Below are 20,442 nucleotides of genomic sequence, written 5' to 3' on the forward strand. Positions count from 1 at the left end.
AAAAAAAAAAAAGAAAGTAGTCTTCAAAATTCAAAACCCTGGGCAGGCAAGGTTGCGCGCAACTTTAATCTCAATACTTGGGAGGCAGAAGCAGGCAAGACCTCTCTGAGTTCAAGGTCTACCCATTGAGTTCTAGGCTAGCGAGAGCTATATAGTGAGACCCTGTCTCAAATAAAACCAAACCAAACCAAACCAAACAAACAAAAAAACAAGCAAAATAACCATCCCCGTCCTCCTCAGATCAATTTTCAGTTATAGCTTCTTTCCTCTGGGGCGGTGTGTCTCGTTCACCTTTCACACACTACTAGAACCTGTTTTGTAGTAGCTTCTACAACAGCGTGGGCACTGACCACTTTACAGTGTTCTGTGCTAGTTTGGAGGCTGGGTAGAGGCGAGCGAGGTAGGTGCACAGCCCAAGACTGCTTTAGCCTCAGGGAGCTTGTGCGGTCAGGGAAACGGAGTGTTCATCAAAAGCTATTTATTAGATACAAGAGGATGGCCACGGGGGTTGGGAGGGGGGAGGGCTTGTGAAGGAGTAGGTGTCCTCATCCCTAATCTGAATTGTCACAAGTAGTCACAGTCAGAGGAAGAGGTTTCTGATGAGAAAGCACCAGGAGCCAAAGTGTGGAGGGCATGGGGGAGTGCAGCATGTCTGTGGCCCCGACGGCTCGGCCTGGACATTCTATAGTGAGTTATGAGAAGTCTGGACAAGCAAGTGGGGGCCTCACTGTGTTTCTCTCGCCTCGTTGCTGTTTCCTGCCAATTGATTGCCTAACACTTTAGGCCTCTGGCGGAGACCTGTGTATACACAGAGATAAACTTCACTGCAGACTGGGAATAAAAGGTTCCGGGCTGTGGCCGACAGACTGGGGAGTGTGCCTGTGGCCCACTCAGAGCAAATAAAGCGTGGTTCCTGCAATTCCTCCTTAGAGTCATTAGCACAGTCTTGAGACCTGGGCTGGTGGGGAGGCAGAGAGCTGAATCACTTGCCTTACTGTATGGCCTCCCACAGGGGGATTTCCCACTGAAGGCTGACAGGGTGGTCCAGTCTGTCAAGGCCATTTGCAATGCTCTGGCTGCTGTGGAGACTCCCGAGATCACGAGCGCTCTCAACCAGCTGCCTCCCTGCCCCTCGCGCATGCAGCCAAAAATCCAGAAGGTACGGAGTCTCAGGTGTTAGCGTGAGGAAGGGACAGTGGCGTTCTTGGGTAACTGGGCTGTGGCTTGTCACGTTACCTGGTGGCCACTTTACTAAAAAGGCTCTCTTAAGCAGCTAGAATTTGGGAGGCAGAGGCAGCTGATCTCTGTTAAGCCAGGCTGATTTCCGTAGCAAGTTCCAGGACAGCTTGGGCTACACACTGAGACCCTGTCTCGAGAGAAATAAAAAAAAAAAAAAAAAAAAAAATAGATGAAAGGTTCTCCACTTCTGTCATTCATGTGTGAGCAGTTCAGACAAAAGAGCTCCTGGGAAATGGGTGCCAGGCCTGTCCCTCCTCTTGAGCATAGAGGTTGGGCTAGCTTCAGCCTCACGGGAATAACCACATGAGCCAAGGCTAGAAAGGCTTTGCCTGAGAGTTTGCTTATCTAGGAGGGTGCAAAACCAAGGAGGGAAGGGGATCCCCAGAGCCAGGGATTCAGTGGACCTGTGTGCAGTAAGGGCAGGCGAGCTAGCACTACAGATCTCCCCAGCCTTGCGGGGCTCTTTCCTTAGGGGGAGCATGACTTTTTATCTGCTTACTCCATCCACCCTGTGGTTCTGGAACACACCATCACTCCCTCCCTCTCTGGGGAATCTCTGCTCCTCACATTTCAGCCCTGCCGGGCCCAGATGAGCACAGCTGTGAAAAGCCCTACCAACTGGCAATAAAAATGGACCCAGGCTCTGTCTGACCCTCGTTCTTCCTTCCCCCAACAGGATCCCAGCGTGTTGAGTGTGAGGGAAAACCGAGGTAAGGATGCTGCAGAGAGGCTGGAACCTGCCAGCTGTCAGCTCAGCCTACATTCTTCTTCCTTCTTGGCTGTGTGTGTGTGTGTGTGTGTGTGTGTGTGTTTCCATATGAGGTGTGGACACAGCTGGAGCCCATATTTCTTTCCACAGATCTTTTTCTCATTATTCTTGCTAATCGGGCTTATGGTGTTACTGGGAGAGAGCGGTGAGCTGGGGTAGGGGCGTGGGCAGGGATGAGTTTGTCTGTCAATCCAGATGGAGAAGCTCACCCTGCTAGGCTGTGATTTTTTTCTTGGCAGTCACAACCCCTTGCACTTCCAATTAAGACTGAGCCTTGGGAGATGGGAGGAAGGATTCTCCCTAGCAGTCTTCACATCAAATCTTGAACAGATCCCCGTCCTACAGCCTGTGTCTCCAGTTTTTCTTTTCTTCTTTTCTTTCAAATTTTTTTTTTTGTATGTGCATTGTTGTTTTGTCTGCTTGTATTCCTATCTATGTGGGGATGTTGGATCCTGGTGGCAGTTGAGAGATTCCATGTGGGTGCTAGGAATTGAACCTGGGTCCTTTGGAAGAACAGCCGGTGATCTTAACCACTGAGCTATCTCTCCAGCCCCGTCACTGGCTTTCTTAAAAAATGAATCCATCTTTGGACTTCACAGATGAGTAAATTGTCCTCTAAAGTCTTCTAGGAACTAACAGCCTTTCTTCTAGCGCTTTTCTCTCTCTCTCTCTCTCCCTCTCTCTCCCCCCCTCCCCCGTATGTGTGTGTGTCTGTCTGTGTCTGTATGTCCACATGTGCATGGTACTAGAGATGTGCAAGCTCACCAAGCACTGTTTGTTTGGTTTGTTTGTTTGTTTTTGTCAAGAAAAGTCTTTGTTTAAAAAAAGATTTGTTTTTATTTTATGTGTATGGGTATTTTGCCTATATATAAGTCTGCGTGGCACATGCGTGCCTGATACCCACAAAAATCAGAAGAGGATGTTGAACCCCTGCCCCTGGAACTGGAGTTACGAGTTGTGAGCTGCCATGTGGGTGCTGGGAACCAAACCTGAGTCCTCTGGAAGAGCAGCTAAGTGTTCTTAACCGCTGAGCTGTCTCCCTAGAAAATGACTATTTAAAAAATAACAACGTTGTAGCACGAAATGATGCTGAGTGTCTGGATAAGGCCTGCATTTAAAGCTGGGCATCTCTTGATGAGCTTAATGCACGCTCCCATATCTTTCCCATCTCTCCACACATGGGTAAGCTTTGTCACAGCTATTAGAAATTGGCTGATCCCTGTCCCAAGCTGTCCCATACTGCTAGTGTCATGGCAACCGAATGGCCCCTATTGAGTCCTAATGAGATTCCTTTCTGACCTCCCCGCTTCACAGAGAAGGTGGTAGAAGCCTTGACAGCGGCCATCTTGGACTTGGTGGAGCTGTACTGCAGCACATTCAACGCAGACTTCCAGACTGCGGTGCCTGGGAGCCGAAAGCATGATTTGGTTCAAGAGGCCTGCCACTTCCCTGGGGCCCTGGCCTTCACTGTCTATGGCACTCACCGTATTCCCATCATCTGGGCTACCAGGTGAGTCAGGGCAAGGGCTAGGGCTGGGAAGCCTGGGAGGTCGGGGGAGCTCCGCTGCCTGGTGGCTTCTTCTCTTCTAACTGTGGCCCTCTATGTTAGGATGGTTATTATGTGGCATTCTGGTGCCACAGGACTAAGGTGATGAGCCTAGTACCTGGAGGGGACCTTAGTCTGTATCCATCTCAGAGAGAGAAAGTCCCCTAGGAGATAGATAAGTACCCGCCAGTCCCCCAGCCCTGGCTGCCTCGGCCTCTCTGCCCCCTCCAGATCCAAAGCCAGCTGAGGGAGACAAGCGACAGATGGCCAGTTCCCAGATAGAGTGTGGCCCACACCAATGGCTGCACTCCCCTGCAGATGCACAATGAGGGTGGCGGGGAGGGGGTGACCCTTTGTCTGGGGTTCCCCTGCGGGGTGGGTGGAGGAGGACATCCATTTGGTAGTCCTCAGCTCTTCTTCTGGGTCCCCAGAGTCCTGGGGCCTGGGGGAATAGGCATTTGGCCCCATCCCACCCTTACCAACCCCTCCCCCCTCTCCTCCCCTTCCCCTTCTTTCTTTGTTTCTCACTTAATGTATTCCTCTGGGCGATTGGCACAGAACAAAGGAGGCAGCCTGGGAAACAGGGGCCTTCTCTGACCTCTTCTGTCAGGCACCTGTCATGAGCCACAGGGACCCCCATGTGCTGGTATTCATGGTAGCATATGTCGCTTTCCTCCCCCACCCTCCTTGCCTGCACACACACACACACACACACACACACACACACACACACACACACACCAGTGGCTGACTATAAGGAAGAGGCTAGACAGCCATTCCCATGAAATGACGAAGAAAAAAAAAAAAAAAAAAAAAAAAAAAAACCAACCAACCAACCAACCAACCAAAAAACCAAACCTCCTGTACTCAGCATGTGCCTAAAACTCTGGGGGTCTAGGGGTCCTGATCAGGTTGCTGTTCCTTAAGCCTGGCGTGGTCGTCCTCACCCTGACCCCATGCTGCATCCTCCAGAGATGAAGAGAAGTCTACCAGAGGAAATAGAAGTTGTCGTCAGGGCGGCTGAGGCTGGTGTGGCTGGTGTGAAGGGCAAGGTATACTGACCGCTCTGCTTGCTTTGCAGCTATGAAGATTTCTACCTCTCCTGCTCCCTCAGCCACGGTGGCAAGGAACTTTGCAGCCCCCTGCAGACCCGGCGGGCTCACTTCTCCAAGTACCTGTTCCACCTCATCGTCTGGGACCAGCAGTAAGGCCACTCTCAGCTCCAGGATGGCTGCAGCTAACCTGCTTCCCTCAGGGATGCCCTGGAGCAGTAGACAGTCAGACCTGGCACTGAGCACAAGCCTGGGTTAAATCAGGTTCCATAGCTCTCCTTATCCAGATAGATCCTCCAGCTTCCCGAGTCATTTCCTGACTCTTACCTGGGGACAAACATGTCATCTCTACCTTTCAAGTTATTAGGAACACCCAACCGGAAGTACCCATAAAACTCCTTTATACTCTATAATGGGTCATGTAAATATTACTTGCTGTTTTTAAAAATACCTTTCTTGTTTTTCTCTTGCCTCTCTTAAAGCATTGAACTGGTCTTCAGATTTTTTTTTTATTACTTCCCTTTCTCTCACCACTCTCTTAGAAGGGGCTAAGATACAACTTGGAGTGCTTGACTGGCATATGCAAGGCACTGGATTCCAGCCCTAGAACAGCATTAAACCAAATCTAGAATCTCGGCACTCAGTGGGGCAGAGGCAGATGGCCATAGTTTTGAGGCCACCCTGGGCTACATAGCAAGTTCTAGGCCTATCAGGAGATCCCATCTCAATGCCTACAAAAAGGATGGGGGGTGGTGGGGGTGGCTCTTGGGTTGTCCATTATGGATAAAGCAGGGATGGTTGTCTAGGAGAGGAAGCACGGGCGTGGAGCCAAGGAATAAGGCTCTGTTTCTGGCTCTCTTGGTGATCCCATGCTCTCTCTAGCTTGTCGGGGCCTCAGCCTCTCAAACTGAGACTTGAGAGCACCTGTTTAGCCTTGAGGCAGGTTATGAATTCAGTAACCACCATCACAAGATGGCATGAAGTACCATTTATTAGCAATAATGTGATCTCAGGAAGGAGAGAAATGAGGGGTGAGGGGACTGCAAGGGTGGGATTGCAGGTTTGTCCCCCCAGTGCTTGTCTGTGCTGGACCTTATTTACCCTCCCGACAGCCAGAAAGCTCCTTGCTTGCTGTGCCTCCCCACCCCCAAGCTTCACTTCTCCAGGCTACCATGTCTGAGTCCTCCTTTACAGAGCAGCAAATGCAGCGTAAGTGTGTGGAATGCAGGTGGCAGGGACAGAAGAATGTCCATGGGGAGATGGAGGATTCTCAAATAAGTAGTTGAAGGGTCTGGGTAGATTGTTTTATAAAGGTACTAGAGGGAAGGCATAGCCTGTCTTCACACTTAGGTCATTCTTAGAGCAGTAATGAAGTACAGCTTTCGCTAACAAACAGTAGAACGCCCTGACCCCCTGCAGACAAGGTAATGGCATGAAGGGGCTCCTGAGAAGCAAGCGAGGCCTGTGATACCAGCATTCAGGAAACTGGGGCAGAACGGCTGTGAACCTGAGGGCAGATTGGACGATGTAGTGAGACCTGGGTTCAGTGGAATACCAAGGTCAAGAGTCTCCATTGAGACTTTTATCCTCACTAAGCACTGGACCTGGTCCCTGACAGAGTATGAGGTATGGACACAGCCCAGCCTCCCACGTGGGTGTCCTTCCATGCTAGGGTTGAGATCTCTACCTTGTTACGAAGGGCCAGGCCCTGTGGGAGGTGGTTTCTCTATGTAGCCTTGGATGTCCTGGAAATCACTCTGTAGACTAAGCTGGCCGTGAATTCACAGAGATCCACCTGCCTCTGCCTCCCATGTGCTGAGATTAAAGGCCTGCACCGCCACACAAGCCTCTTAGTCCTTCTTAATGAAGGCCAAGGCATGTGGGAAAAGGCATGATGTGCTAAAGGTCTGGACTCAACTTTGAGCCAGCCATCCTCAGTAGATGGTACCGGAGACAGACAGCCTGGAATGGAGGCAGTTCTAGGAGTGCTCTACAAGATTTGGCATAGTTGTTAGAAAACAACTTGCTCAGTGGTAGAGAGTTTGCCTAGATTCATGAGAAGCGCAAAGATGAAACAAACCAATAAATAGGAAAGTACTTAGATAGCTGAGCACGGGGTGCCACACCTGTAATCCAGCACTTAAAACACTAAAGCCAGAGGATTGTTACAAGTTCAAGACCAGCCTAAGTGAAATAATGAGATAAGACAAGAGAGACAGAGAGAGGGAGCGATAGACTGAGAAAGGGAAAGAGACCAAACCTGGCCCACCATCTACTGCTTGGTAAACAAATGCGCTCTCCTTCTCTGTCCTCATCATCTAAGCTCTGACCTTCTCAGTTCCTGTTTCTCTGTTGCAGGTGGCTGGCAGTGACTAATGCCCAGGGGGATATTTGTGTGAAAATGCTATCTATGTCACATCAGCCAGGTCCAGAGTAATAACTAATATCGCACAGCAGAAAGAACCCAAACTATATAGGCCGCTCTTCTCCTGGTGAGCGTGCCAAGGGCCGAGCTGTCAGTTCAGATGCCCAAGATTGTGAGTGGCTAAGCAGGAGCCCCACCCAGCACATCTCACATCCCCAGTAGTCCCAGTGCTATAGTGTTGGAGAATGGCTCACCAAGAGGAGGATGTCTTAGGTCAGAATACTCAGCTCTTCAGGAGAAGAAGTGGTTCCCTTGACCAAGCCGAGGCATAGGGTTAGGAAGGTCATATTGGAATCCCAGATACACTGAGACCTGAGAAAGGGGAGGCCTTGCCTGCTTCTCTGTATTATGGTTTCAGTTAGGCAGTTTGCCCCTTCCTTCCTTCCTTCCTTCCTTCCTTCCTTCCTTCCTTCCTTCCTTCCTTCCTTCCTTCCTCTCCTTCCCAAGGCAGGGTCTCATACTCATGCCGACTTAAATTGACCTTGAAATCCCAGCAGTCCTCCTGCCTCAGCCTCCCGAGAGCTGGGATTACGGCCATACCACGAGTCAGCTCTTCTTCTTGTTGGATGACTAGACTAACTTCGTCTCCCTGGCTGTGGGGTCAGCTGCTTCTCCCTCCTACTGTAGTAGGACAGACATGGGATCAGCTTGCTCTCAAAATAGGCCCAGCAGCCGTGCTCTGTCACCTCCGGCCAGACCCAGCCTGGCATATCCCCTGGCTGCTGAAGGGGCCCTAATTATAGCTGTGGGGCCCCTAGGGTAGAAGCAGCTGGGGCAGAGCAGGATTGTGCCAGTCTGCGGCTGCTGAGTGCCTTCTTTGAGTGGAGACTTCCCCCAGGAGTGAGGGGCAGTGAAGAGGGAGGCTGCCTTATCTGTGACCTCTGACCTTGGGGGTGGCGGCCCTGCCTCTGTGCCCTTTGGGTGTAGAAGCAGCCAGGCCTTGGGCTAGCCAGGAGGGTGTGGCAGTGTGGACTTTGGCCCAGGGACAGCTTCCCGGAAAGGTAACAGGGTGGGCCTGGCTCTCTTTTTCCCCAGTCCCTCTGCTCTCTCCACCTCCCCACACCCAAATCTCCTTACCCTGAACTCAGAGGGTGTGGCTGGGTGTAGTCCAGTCAGGGTGGACCATGAAGAACATCTGGCCTTGAGCGCTCACTGCTTATGCGTGTCTTGGCCTTGCCCGTTTCCTTTCTCACTCTTCGGGAACTCTGAAAAGCTCCTTCTCTTTTTTTCCTATGACTCTGCACCTGTTTTGGGGGGTCCCTGGGGCTAGGAAAGGGGGGACAGAGAGCCTGGTGCTTCTTCCTAGGGAGGCTCTTGAGACTTGTCCTGGTCCTTTGAGAGGCATGCCTAGGGACATATGTGACACCCGAGTGGAAGGCTGCTTCTCTGCTTGTACTTTACGCCCCCTGCCCCCAGCCCCCGAAGGCTGTTGACTTTGGTCCCTTGTTTCCTAGGATCTGCTTTCCAGTGCAGGTGAACAGGCTACCTCGGGAGACTCTGCTGTGTGCCACACTCTATGCCCTGCCCGTTCCCCCTCCTGGGGGCTCCTCGGAAGCAAATAAGCAGAAGCGGGTGCCTGAAGCTCTGGGTTGGGTCACTACCCCTCTCTTCAACTTCAGGCAGTACGTGTGAGCGCCAGGGGAACAGCTTCTGGCCTTGCAAGGGAGCAAGGGGGAATGAAGATAAAGCCTGGTAGTTATACTCGGTACTCCCTGAGAAGGGTTGGCCACATGGCGCTCACTGTGAAGCCCAGAGGCCCCCATCCCCGTAGAGAAGTCAATGCACAGAGCTGGTGACCCGGACTATTGATGTAACCTAGTAGGTGGGGGAGGGGCATGGGAAAACACTGTCCTTGTAACAAGTCACCGGGTCCTGTATCAGAAGGACTTCAGAGGTCATCTACCCAGGCATGGAGACACCCCTGCCAAAGGGTCATCTGAGTGGTGAGCTCGGAGAGGCTTTCTGCCATGGGAGCCCTCCTAGAGCTTGAAGTGAGACCTGTGGCCTGTGGGATAATCCAAGGGACAGGAGTGGGGGAGAAGCTTCAACTAGAAAAGGTTTGGGGACAAGAGAGCAGGAGAGAAACCCCCAGTGTAGGCACGGCTTGTCGGCTCATCTTACCCTCCTTCTGTCTTAGAGTCTTGACCTGTGGTCGAAAGCTTCTGGGCTTGTGGCCAGCTACACAGGAAAACTCCAGTGCCCGCTGGAGTGCGCCTAATTTCCACCAGCCAGACAGTGTTATCCTGCAGGTGAGACCCAGCCTACATCCCTCAATCACCAAAGTCAGCTCCGAGGCTCCCACTGAGCTCCGGCTAGGAACTCTGGGCATGGGGGGTGGGGGGGGTGAGATGTGGCCAAGCATCTCAGTGAATGGGAGAGCATGAGTCGAAGACACCTCCCCTCCCTCAATTTCACAGCATCCTCTAAAGATAGGTATGAGGTCTTCTCCACCCATGGCTCCCCTTGCTTTGAGGCCTCATGTTTCTAGGCCAGATCCAGCTGGGCGCTCCCTTCTCTTAGGGCTCAAGGGAAAGTGTTCCCACTAGTCACTCAGGGGACATCCTCTTTGGAGGGAGGGTGGGAGAGAAGCTGGCTCAATCCTGATTGTGATTCCTATTTCTGCAGCCCATGAGATGCTGTGGTGTGGAGTAGGGGGTAGCAAAACCAACAGACAGTGAAGAAGAAAGATCCAGAATACAACTCCATTAGCAGATGGTTTTGCCTTTGGCTCTGCCCAGTACGGGTCTGGTGCTAAGTGAGAGAGCAGAGCCCCTTGGAGAACCGGATTGTTCAGCTCTGATGCCCACTTTAGGAGGATGGATGTTTTGGTGGCTTAGAGCAGATGATCACAGGCCCTAGAGTTAATAGAGCCTTCACTCACGGTGTGCTCCCAGATCCAGACCGGCTACGATGCCTCCGTGACCACAGGAGGAGGTCCCCAGCTTCAGCCTGGCTACTCTCAGTGGCTTGCCCTGTCAGTGCCATTCAGGGTTTTGAAGTGGGGCCTCTCCTGTCTTCCTTAAGCATCTCAACTCGGCCTTTCCCTACCTTCCCATTGTTTATTTATTTATTTATTTATTTATTTATTTTGAGACAGGGTTCCTCTATGTAACAGTCCTGGCTGTCTTGGAAGTTGCTTTGTAGTCCAGACTAGCCTCAAACTCTCGGAGAGTTAACCCAGCCCATGTTTCCTTTTTTTTTTTTTTTTTTTTGTGGGGGAAGATTTGATTGAAACAGGGCCTCTCTATGATTGCTGACTGGCCTGGAACTTACTGTGTAGATTGGGCTGACCTCAAATTTGCAGCAATGCTCCTGCCTCAGTCTTTCCGAGTACTAGGATTATTGGCATGACCCACCACACTAGCCTTCTTATGGTTGCCTTTCAGTCTTTGCTGAAAGTTACAGCTGGGATTTTGGGGATCACCACAGACATCAGGGTTATTTTACCTCAGGGAAGGGGAGGCTAGAGGCAGGAGCAGCAGCCTGTGAGAGAGCAGCCGGGGCCCAGGAAGTGCCTTCACTCACACTGCCTCCTTCCTCCTTGCTGCTGCATCTGTGTCTCTGATCCTATCCCAAGATTGACTTCCCCAGCTCGGCCTTTGACATCAAGTTCACCAGCCCCCCTGGAGACAAGTTCAGCCCCCGCTATGAGTTTGGCAGTCTCCGGGAGGAGGACCAGCGCAAACTTAAAGACATTACGCAGAAGGAGTCCCTATACTGGTGAGGCCCAGGACACCTCCCTATGTAGCGCAGGCTTCCCGCTGTCTGTCTGTGTCTGCCTGACCTCTTACCTCCCAGCATCTAGGCTGTACCATTTGTGCTTAAAGAATCATTGCGACCACTTGACAATGGTGGCAGCCTCCAGAACTTTCTCTAGTGGACACTAGGGAAAGTGCATAGAGCAGGTCAGGAGATAGGATCCCAGAAAGTCCGGTACCACACTAGTGACTGACCTGACACTAACCCAGATACACCCCCTGGTTCTGGTGGGGCAGCTGGCTGCTGCTTTCTCTTCCCTGCTCTCACCTCCTCCTGCCCCTTCCTCCACACCAAAGGCCTTTTGCATTTTTCTGGCCTTGTCACATTCCAAAAAGGATCAGGTGTCTTGGCAAGCTGGCAGCTCTCAGGAGCAAAGGAGACGAGGCTGATCTCATCCTTGGAGCTGCTGTGTCTACCAGGACTGGAGAGGGGAGGGGTGAGTGAGGAGAGTCAGGGCTCTCGATCTTCCTAGCCACTTCTCTGGGCCCAGCAGAGCCCTGTTCATATGCTGGGTCAGGGAACAAGCGAGGCAGACCTCCCTGCCCCCCAGCCCTCTCCTCACCCCTCATTTCATTAGCCCTCAGCTCTAGTCTTCCATTAGACACCTGATCTCAGGCGAGTCCCAATTAGCTACAGACCCTATAAAGCGAAGAGAGATCCCAAGAGGCCTCAACAGTTGACCAAACCCTGACAGGTGTTGCCTACTGCCCTCTAGTGGCTCTACTTGGAAGTAGTACCATCGGGGCATCCCCTGGTCTGGTATTGTTGACCTCAGTCTGAGAAATGTCCCTGAGATTGGGTCAGAGGTGAGATGTGGGTCCTGTTCTCCAAACCTGCAATCATTTGTGATCATTAAAAAAAAAAAAATCAAAAAAACCCCAAATGTTTAGGTTCTGTAGACATTCTGACTCATCTGGCATCGGTGTGGGAGCTAGTCTCCAGAAGTTACCAAGCCCCTTCTGTAATAATGTGTGGTGACGTTGGGAAGCCGCTGAATGGTAGCGAGTGGGTCAGTTCCCTCAGAACAGCAGTTCTGTGCACCCTGGCTCACTCTGCCACTCGCTCTCACGTAGGCTCACGGATGCCGACAAGAAGCAGCTGTGGGAGAAACGCTATTACTGCCACACTGAGGTGAGCTCACTCCCCCTGGTGCTCGCCAGTGCACCCAGCTGGGAGTGGGCTTGCCTGCCGGACATCTATGCTCTCCTGCAACAGTGGACTCACATGAACCACCAGGATGCCCTGGGACTCCTGCATGCCACGTGAGTTGTAGCTCTTTCTTGTCCCGGCTCCAGCATTGCCATTACTGACAGGCCAGCTCAGGGAAAGCAGAGTCGCAGATGTGACAGCACTGGGCTTTCCTACTCTCCCTTTTTCCTTTGTCTCATTTCCCCCTAATCTTGTAACACTGTCTGTATCCCCAGGTGCACGTCACATAGAGCTCACCATTAGCTTTTCATCTGCACATGTCACAAGGTGCAAGTGCTGGCCTATCCACCCGCCACACAGAGTTCAACTGTTGTACATACTTCGGTAGAAACTTTTTGTTAAACAAACAATTTTGACTGGGCGGTGGTGGATCAAGCCTTTAATCCCAGCACTCAGGAGTTAGAGGCAGGTGGATCTCTGTGAGTTTGAGGTCAGCCTGGTCTACAGAGCAAGTTTCAGGACAGCCAGGGCTACACAGAGAAGCCCTATTTTGAAATAAAACAGGGCTAGAGAGATGGCTCAGCAGTAAAGAGCACTGACTGCTCTCCCAAAAGCTGTGAGTTCAAATCCCAGAAACCACATGGTGGTTCACAACCATCCGTAATGAGATCTGATGCCTTCTTCTGTGGTTTCTGAAGTCAGCTACTATATGTTTAGTCAGTGACTATATGTTTTACTTACATATAAATAAATATGAGTATATGTTTTACTTACATATAATAAATAAACAAATCTTTGAAACAAAACAAACCAACCAACCAAACAAACAAACAAAAAACCCAGATGATTTTGTTTTTGAGACAGAGTCTCAATATGTAGCCCTACCTGGCCTGGAACTCGAGACTGGCCCTGACCTTGAACCCATAGAGAGCTGCCTGACTCTGCCTCATGAGTGCTGGAATTAGAGATTTACACCACCATGCTCTAGTAGCATGCACATTACTAATAGAACTCAGGGTTCCTTATTTTTTTTAGGCAAAATTTACATATTAAGAATACCCACATTCATCCAAAGATTTAACAAATGCTCTCCCTTTATAGAGCCCAAATCTTTATCCCTCTTCCTTCTCCTGAAGAGTTCTTAGGGTCACAAGGCTCCTACTCTGAGACTCCTCAGCTGTCTTTTCTAGATTGTACCTAGGCTTCCTGGTCTATTTCTTGCCATCTCAGTAATTAAATTGTACCTGCTGATGAGACTTTTTGAGGCTACATCTTTGCTAATCCCCGAGAAAGTCATTTCCCGGGCTGTCTATTGGCTTATATAAAACCCCACAGTTCTCAATTGCTTGCCTGGCAGGCTTTGTATTAGAGGATGTTACCCAGAAAACCTGCTCCACCCACTCAAGGGCTCCTTGAATTCCTAACACAGTTAGGAAGAGCTTTGGGGATGGAGTGGAACACTTTGCTGTTGGGTTTTTTGTTTTTGTTTTTGTTTTTTTTTCAATTTTCTCTTCAGTGTTCAAGGAGTGAGAAAGGTCATTACCCTGTTCCCGGCTGCCTCAGGGAGACTCTGTCCATGGGGAAGAACCATCCCTAAGAACTGCCCTCCAGGAGAGATGCAGATCTTGGGGGCGAAATGACATTTCCTGCTCTGTGCCTCTGACACCCAGGCATGAGGTTTCGTGGGCTCACATCTGAGGACTGTCAAGGCTCTAACCTCTTTTGCAGCTTCCCGGACCAGGAGGTGCGGCGGATGGCCGTGCAGTGGATCGGCTCCCTCTCAGATGCTGAGCTGCTGGACTACCTGCCCCAGCTAGTCCAGGTGTGAGGCCGCACAGCTCCCATGTTACATCTGACCTCGGAAGCCAAGCCCCCTGGGACACTAGTCAGTGTGGTGAATAAAGCCTCGTGTTTGCTTTCTTCTGGACAGGCCCTGAAGTATGAGTGCTACCTGGATAGCCCCTTGGTGCGCTTTCTCCTGAAGCGAGCCATCTCTGACCTGAGAGTGACCCACTACTTCTTCTGGTAAATCCATGGGAAGAAAGAAAGGAGGTAGACAAGCATTCTTAGGCCAAGACTCTCTTCCCTGTGGCAGGCTAAGTGAGGAGCTACGAGATCAGGCTCCAGGATGTCGCTCATCTACCCTGTGGCCTTGGTCTAGTATCTTTCCTCAGGGCAGGTCTCAATTCACCTCCATATAACTCTGGGAGTGTCATCTAGATTCCCCCCTTCCCTACCTACCCGTGGTAGAAGTATAAAGGTAAGGCGAGCTGCAGAGGGGCTTCAGCTCAAAGACAGGGTAGATATTCAAACTATATTTTACCCTGAAGCGTGGGGGAGCTTTCTGAATTGAGGTAGGATATGACCCTTTCTTCCCTAGCTCCATGCCATGGGTAGTGAGTAGCTTGACCCCCTCCTGCTCTGCCTTGCAGGTTACTGAAGGATAGCCTCAAGGACTCTCAGTTCAGCATCCGCTACCAATACCTGCTAGCAGCCCTGCTGTGCTGCTGTGGCAAGGGACTGAGGGAGGAGTTTAACCGCCAGTGCTGGCTTGTCAACACCCTGGCCAAACTGGCCCAGCAGGTCCGAGAGGCCACCCCATCCGCACGCCAGGTGAGTGGGCAAGGCTGGCTCTCCCTGTCCCTGTTTCTAACTGAGGCTTGTGTAACCAGGAGTTTTACACCTTGAAAGCGTCCCGTATAGAAACTAGAAAGAGGTGGCTGTGACCTGCAGGCCTAAGCAGATAGTCCCCAAGCTGGCCACAGCTCATGAATGTGCTTTGTTTGGCTTGGTTTTGACTTAGCCTTAAAGGTTAGACATACTTGTATATGCTGTCTATTGCATAGACACATTCAACAGGTGTGGGCTAGGATTCAGTCACTTCTTTGTGGGGAACTGTGTCACAGAAAGGGACACTGTGCCATACCACCAGTGCTTCTGATTTCTGACATTTAAAACTTGAGAGGTTTCCATGTGTACGTCTGGGTTGTCAGCGTTTCTAAGCAAAGCCCAGATAGGATAGATTTTAACCCCTTGGGATATTCTTGCCCTCCATCCTATGACTGCTTTTTTTTTTTTTTTAAATTATATGTAAGTACACTGTAGCTGTCTTCAGACACACCAGAAGAGGGAGTCAGATCTTGTTATGGATGGTTGTGAGCCACCATGTGGTTGCTGGGATTTGAACTCAGGACCTTTGGAAGAGCAGTCGGGCCATCTCACCAGCCCCCTATGCCTGCTTCTTATGCTTGCCTCTCGAGACACTCAGGTGTGCTTTTGTGCACTGAACAAGTCTGGGACCCAAGTGGGTGATTGTGCTTCCCAAGAGTTTCTCAGAAGTTGTCCCTGTTACTTAGGCACAGGACTAGGTACCTTCCTCTGGGAGACACCTGGCTCTGAGTGGAGCCTCAGGGCCTCTCACCTCACCCCTGCTTTTCCCCCACTCCCTCTGAAGGGCATCCTTCGAATGGGCTTGGAGGAGGTGAAGCAATTCTTTGCCCTCAATGGTTCGTGCCGTCTGCCGCTCAGTCCCAGTCTCCTGGTGAAGGGCATCGTGCCCAGGGTGAGTCGCTCCTAGATGTAGAACTTCAAAGACTTGAGGGTGGTGAGGGCCTCCTTACCCTGTCTTAGGAGAGGAGGGCAAACACTTGACTTCTTCCCAGCTTAACTATGCGTGGGCTTGGCTTGACAACTGTAACTGTGTGCAGGGCAGAGGAACTGGGTCAGAGGCTCGGTCTCCCTGCCGGTGCTGAGGATGAAGCTGGGGAAGGTGGCGAGGATGGCAGCTCGTGGCCATATGCCTCGACTCACTGTCCAGCGAGGGTCTTTTTGTTGGTTGTTGCATTCTATCCTCACAACTCAAAGACAGTAGTGTTATGAACATGTAGGACATGAGATTTGCATACAGAGTGATGGGAAGGGGTGGACAATCACATGGTAGAGCCACCGGTTCTAACCACCTAAGCCAAGATGAGGGGATTGAGGTAAGGGACTTTGAGTTCCTGGGAAATCTGGGAGACTCAATGAACACATCCTAGGTGCATCAGCAACAAGAGGGCAGACAGCGTGCTGGTTCAGCGTGAAGAGGGGGTTTGCCTTCCTGGCTGTGGAACACGCTGACATTGGTCGCTTGCCCTCTCTGCCGTACAGGACTGCTCCTACTTCAATTCCAACGCAGTGCCCCTGAAGCTTGCCTTCCAAAATGTGGATCCGCTGGGCGAGAACATCAGAGTCATCTTCAAGGTGAGAGTGCTTTACTCAGCAGGCTTGGCGGCACATGCCTGAAATCTCAGTGCTTAGGTTGAGGCAGAGGGATTTGCCAGGAGGCAAGCCTGGGCTATGCAATGACTTCCAAGCCAAGCTGGGCAAGATAATGAGACACTGTTTCAATAAAGGAAGCAAGACCAATACCTTACTTACTCATGCCTGGTGGGGATGAAAACAGGGAGAGAAGAGAATACTCAGGACTGGCAGGAAAGGCCTGGACCATTCCTATCCTCTCCTTCCCCTTCCTCCTCTTCCTCCTTCTCCTCCTCCCTCCCTTCCTCCTCTTCCTCTTCCCCCTCCTCCTCCATCTTCCTCCACCCCCATCCCCATTGGTGGGGATTGTGCTCGGTGCCTTGAACACAGTAGGCAACAGTTCTCCCTCTGAACCACATCTGCAGTCCGCTTATGCTACTTTTTAATGTAGGAAAGACTAGCAGGTAAAGGGGGATTTTGATAAATTCTGCATGGCCCCAGCACTATTAGGAGAAAGAGAGGCAATCCATAGCTCAGAATATGGAGGCACTTTCTGGGAGGTGGGGCTACTCCCACAATGCCATGGGTAAGGTGATGCCCATATTCTAGTAGAGGATGTGGCTGGGTGCTGGAGAATGTATATGAGGTACTGGTTAGCCTAGATGAACCTCACGTTCTTCCTTCTGACTGACTTCTCCATGGTGGTGGGAAAGAAGCAAATGGCAGTGCCAGAGTATATGGTGTAGGGGGGCAGGCAGGACAGAGTATATGCTACAGTGGGGCAGCAGCACAGAGTATACAGTATAGGGGGACAGGCAGGCAGCACCTACCTGGGGCTCAAAAACAGAACATATGCTTAGCATTCACCCAGCTCTTGGTTCAATTTCTAGCACTCAAAAAGTAAAATAAATATACTCTGTGACTCAGATCTTATAGTGCACATGTGCTGTGTACCACAGCTAATTCCTGATCCAGTATAAACATTCTCGTTTTTAAAAGGTCTGGTGAACCAGACATGAGGGTCCATACCTGTAATTTAGCACTCACAGGCCAAGGCAGGAAGATTGCTGGTTAAGACCAGCCTGAGCTGCACAGAGAGACCATGTCTCAGACCAACAGGGTTAGTGATCAGAGGAGTTTCATGCAGAAAAGGAACCATAATGGGGATACAGGAATGTTGGAGGGGGTGCGCACAACAAGGGACAAACATCAGGGATCAGTGTCCCTTCTCTTGTTCCTTGACCTCGAGTGGGCCCGGTCAACTGGTGAGTGGTGCAAAGCTGGAGAACGGCAGCTTCTCCCTGCCACAGAGTTTGGGGTGCTGAGGGGTCTGGGAGGCTGCGGGAGGGCGTGGAAGTGGCTTTTAATCGCTCCTCTTCCTTATCCAGTGTGGGGATGATCTTCGTCAGGACATGCTCACCCTGCAGATGATTCGCATCATGAGCAAGATCTGGGTGCAGGAGGGGCTGGACATGCGCATGGTCATTTTCCGCTGCTTCTCCACTGGTCGAGGAAAAGGTCAGTGGGGAGCTGGGGCAGGGCATCCCTTCCCTCTCTGCCTTCTGCCTGTTTCCCAACGTAAACAATGGAGAATAGAAGGGCAGGGTTATTCCATGAGAAGATGTGGGGGTGACTTGAAAAAAGAAAGTAAGGGAGAGACTGTTGCAAAACAAAACAGAGTCGGAGGCATAGCAACCTCTGTGGACTTTGGATCTCGATCGAACAAACCAATTGTAGTTTTGAGATGGCTGTAAGAAATTTGAAAATCGGCTGGCTTCAAGGACTGCTGTTGGTTTTGTTTTTTGTTTTTTTTTTTTGTTTTTCTTTTTTGATATGACACATACATGGTATTGTGTACTTGTTGGTTACACTTAAAAGTATTCATGCCCGAGATGGCACGTCCAGAGCAGAGGGTGGTGACAACACGCATATGATCCCAGTTCTCAGCTGAGGTGCAGGATCAGAAGTTCGAGGCCAGCTTAGGTGACAGAGTGAGACCCTGTCTTGCTTTGTGGTACTCCAGCTAGAGCAGCAAGAAATAGGAAGCTAGCTAGGTAATGGAGGGTGATATGAGATTCGCTAAGTGCTCATGATTATTGAAGCTGAGTGGCGGTCACATGAGCATTGATTTAAAAAAACAAAAACAATACCACCTTCGTTTTGGCTCTGTATATATTTAAGAGTTCCATAGTAAAATTCAAAAGGGTTGGGGTGGGGGGAGAACAGGAAACATTGTGAACTGTGGAAGCATGAAGCGGGTCTAGACTATGTGATGTAGGCATGGTCTTCTGCCCATTGTCCCTCATGGTGTATCCCTCCTAATAAATAGCAGACTTTGTCCAAAGCCCTGGAACTTAGCTCATGGGAAGCCTTCCCACTGTTCTGTAGTAGACTTCTTCCCTCTGTTCTGGAGCCTAAGCCAGACCCCTTCTCTCTCAGGAATGGTCGAGATGATACCCAATGCAGAGACACTGCGCAAGATCCAGGTGGAACATGGGGTGACAGGCTCCTTCAAGGACCGTCCCCTGGCCGACTGGCTACAAAAACACAACCCTGGGGAGGATGAATATGAAAAGGTAAGATTGACTCAGAAGCCCAAGAGCTGAGGCTGTGTGCCTGACTGTGACATGTGGCTCTGCTCCCACCACTGGACCTGCATGTGCACAGATGAGCCAGCTCAGCTTGGCTGGGGGAAGGGTGTGCTCTTTGAGAACCTATGCTTTGTGTAGGTGGGTCAGATGGCTATGGTAAATTAACACTATTCTTTGATATTGGTCAGACAAACTTTCCTCGGGTCTTATCCGGGGAGGGGGCAGCTTTTGAGAGCTTGACTATATGTCTGTCCTAACTGTGGATCCAGGCCAGTTGCCCTCGAACTCTCAGGGGGTTTTAGTGATGCTGAGGAGAATTCAAGATGGCAGCAAGAGACTTTGGCTGTCATTTTAATCCAGCCCCTTGCTCCAAGGAGTGGGACCATTGTACAAGGCCATAACTAGAAGCCAAGGTGGTGGCTATTGGTGAGACTAACATGAGAGGAAAGAGGCTTGGCTAGCCCGGGCTACAGGAAGAAAGTGAGCCTCCAGGTGTGGTAGGGCCTTGGTGGCCTGCTGTGATCCATGGTCAGTCCACAGCAAAGCTGAGCTTCTGGTCTCCCCTTGCCTCCTGGGACCTGCTTTCTGTGTTTCCTATCAGTAAATGTAGTCCCCCCCCAAACCAAAGCCACCAGCTTCCTCATGGCTCCTCCGCCTGCTTTCGGGGACTTTTCAAGTCCAGGGCCATTCATGTCACACTCGCTCTAGACTCTTCAGAGGCTCCACCAGATGAGTCCTGAACCCAGCCTGGCCTGCCCCAGCCTCATGCCCTTGTTTGCCCAGGCTCAAGAGTAGAGGATACGGGCATGTGTTTATACAATAGTACCCTTTGCCTAGAAAGCTATTTCCTTTTTTTCTCAGCCTTAAAAACTGTTCCTTCTATATTGTACCACTCAACATAGTACCTCTGGAGAGGACTGCTACTGAGTCTGCGTGCCCTCCTTTAGACCCATATGCTATTTATACTAACGTGTTTTCCAGGTGCCGAATGCTTCCCATCTCGAGCCCCGTGCTAGGTGTCAGAATTGTAATGACTGCATGCCAGTGTCCTAGCAAGGCATAATAAATGTGGACGTGTCTCCAACAAGCACACACATAACTGGAAGCTAACTTTTTTAGTTTTTAACCCCCTTTTGGTTTTTTGAGATGGGACCTTGCTCTGTCGCATAGCTCAAGCAGGCCTGGAATTCATGCTTCTCCAGCCTCAGCCTCCTGAATGCTGGGATTACAAGAGTGAGACGCGGTACTAGTGGTTTCTTATGGTAATGCGCAGAAGAAAAGAACTTGACTATATTGAGTATACAGAATCCACATTGTATTAGTGAGACCCTCCAGTAAGGAGGAGGACTGTACGTGAATCGAGGCTCAGGGAGGTGGGAAGAGAGTGTAGTCCTTACTGGCGGCCATTCATACAGCATTTTTGTGACCTTCCAGAGACTTTATCTATAAAGAATGCCTGTGACGGGCAGGTTACTAGAGATGGTAAGTCAGGGCTGGGATTGGATAGGCTATGTTCCTATTCAAGTGGTTTCCTTTCATTCATAGATTTTTTTTTTTTCTTTTTAAGAAATGATCTTTCAGCCGGGCGTGGTGGCGCACGCCTTTAATCCCAGCACTCGGGAGGCAGAGGCAGGCGGATTTCTGAGTTCGAGGCCAGCCTGGTCTACAAAGTG

General features: G+C 50.7%; 1 protein-coding gene across 1 annotated transcript in view; it reads left to right on the top strand.

Moving 5' to 3' along the window:
* Pik3c2b (phosphatidylinositol-4-phosphate 3-kinase catalytic subunit type 2 beta) overlaps positions 1 to 20,442 on the top strand; it is a 60,675-nt gene that overhangs the window by 30,175 nt on the left and 10,058 nt on the right. The window contains exons 9-23 of the mRNA XM_029475574.1: positions 1,013 to 1,159; positions 1,916 to 1,949; positions 3,323 to 3,518; positions 4,636 to 4,758; positions 8,486 to 8,653; positions 9,169 to 9,280; positions 10,609 to 10,751; positions 11,864 to 12,052; positions 13,668 to 13,761; positions 13,870 to 13,964; positions 14,372 to 14,552; positions 15,394 to 15,501; positions 16,089 to 16,181; positions 17,567 to 17,696; positions 18,618 to 18,754. Coding sequence (XP_029331434.1) covers positions 1,013 to 1,159; positions 1,916 to 1,949; positions 3,323 to 3,518; positions 4,636 to 4,758; positions 8,486 to 8,653; positions 9,169 to 9,280; positions 10,609 to 10,751; positions 11,864 to 12,052; positions 13,668 to 13,761; positions 13,870 to 13,964; positions 14,372 to 14,552; positions 15,394 to 15,501; positions 16,089 to 16,181; positions 17,567 to 17,696; positions 18,618 to 18,754 — 1,950 coding nt within the window. The remainder of the gene's footprint in view (positions 1 to 1,012; positions 1,160 to 1,915; positions 1,950 to 3,322; positions 3,519 to 4,635; positions 4,759 to 8,485; positions 8,654 to 9,168; positions 9,281 to 10,608; positions 10,752 to 11,863; positions 12,053 to 13,667; positions 13,762 to 13,869; positions 13,965 to 14,371; positions 14,553 to 15,393; positions 15,502 to 16,088; positions 16,182 to 17,566; positions 17,697 to 18,617; positions 18,755 to 20,442) is intronic.

Source organism: Mus caroli, chromosome 1 (genome assembly GCF_900094665.2).
Source record: "Mus caroli chromosome 1, CAROLI_EIJ_v1.1, whole genome shotgun sequence".
NCBI lineage: Eukaryota > Metazoa > Chordata > Mammalia > Rodentia > Muridae > Mus > Mus caroli.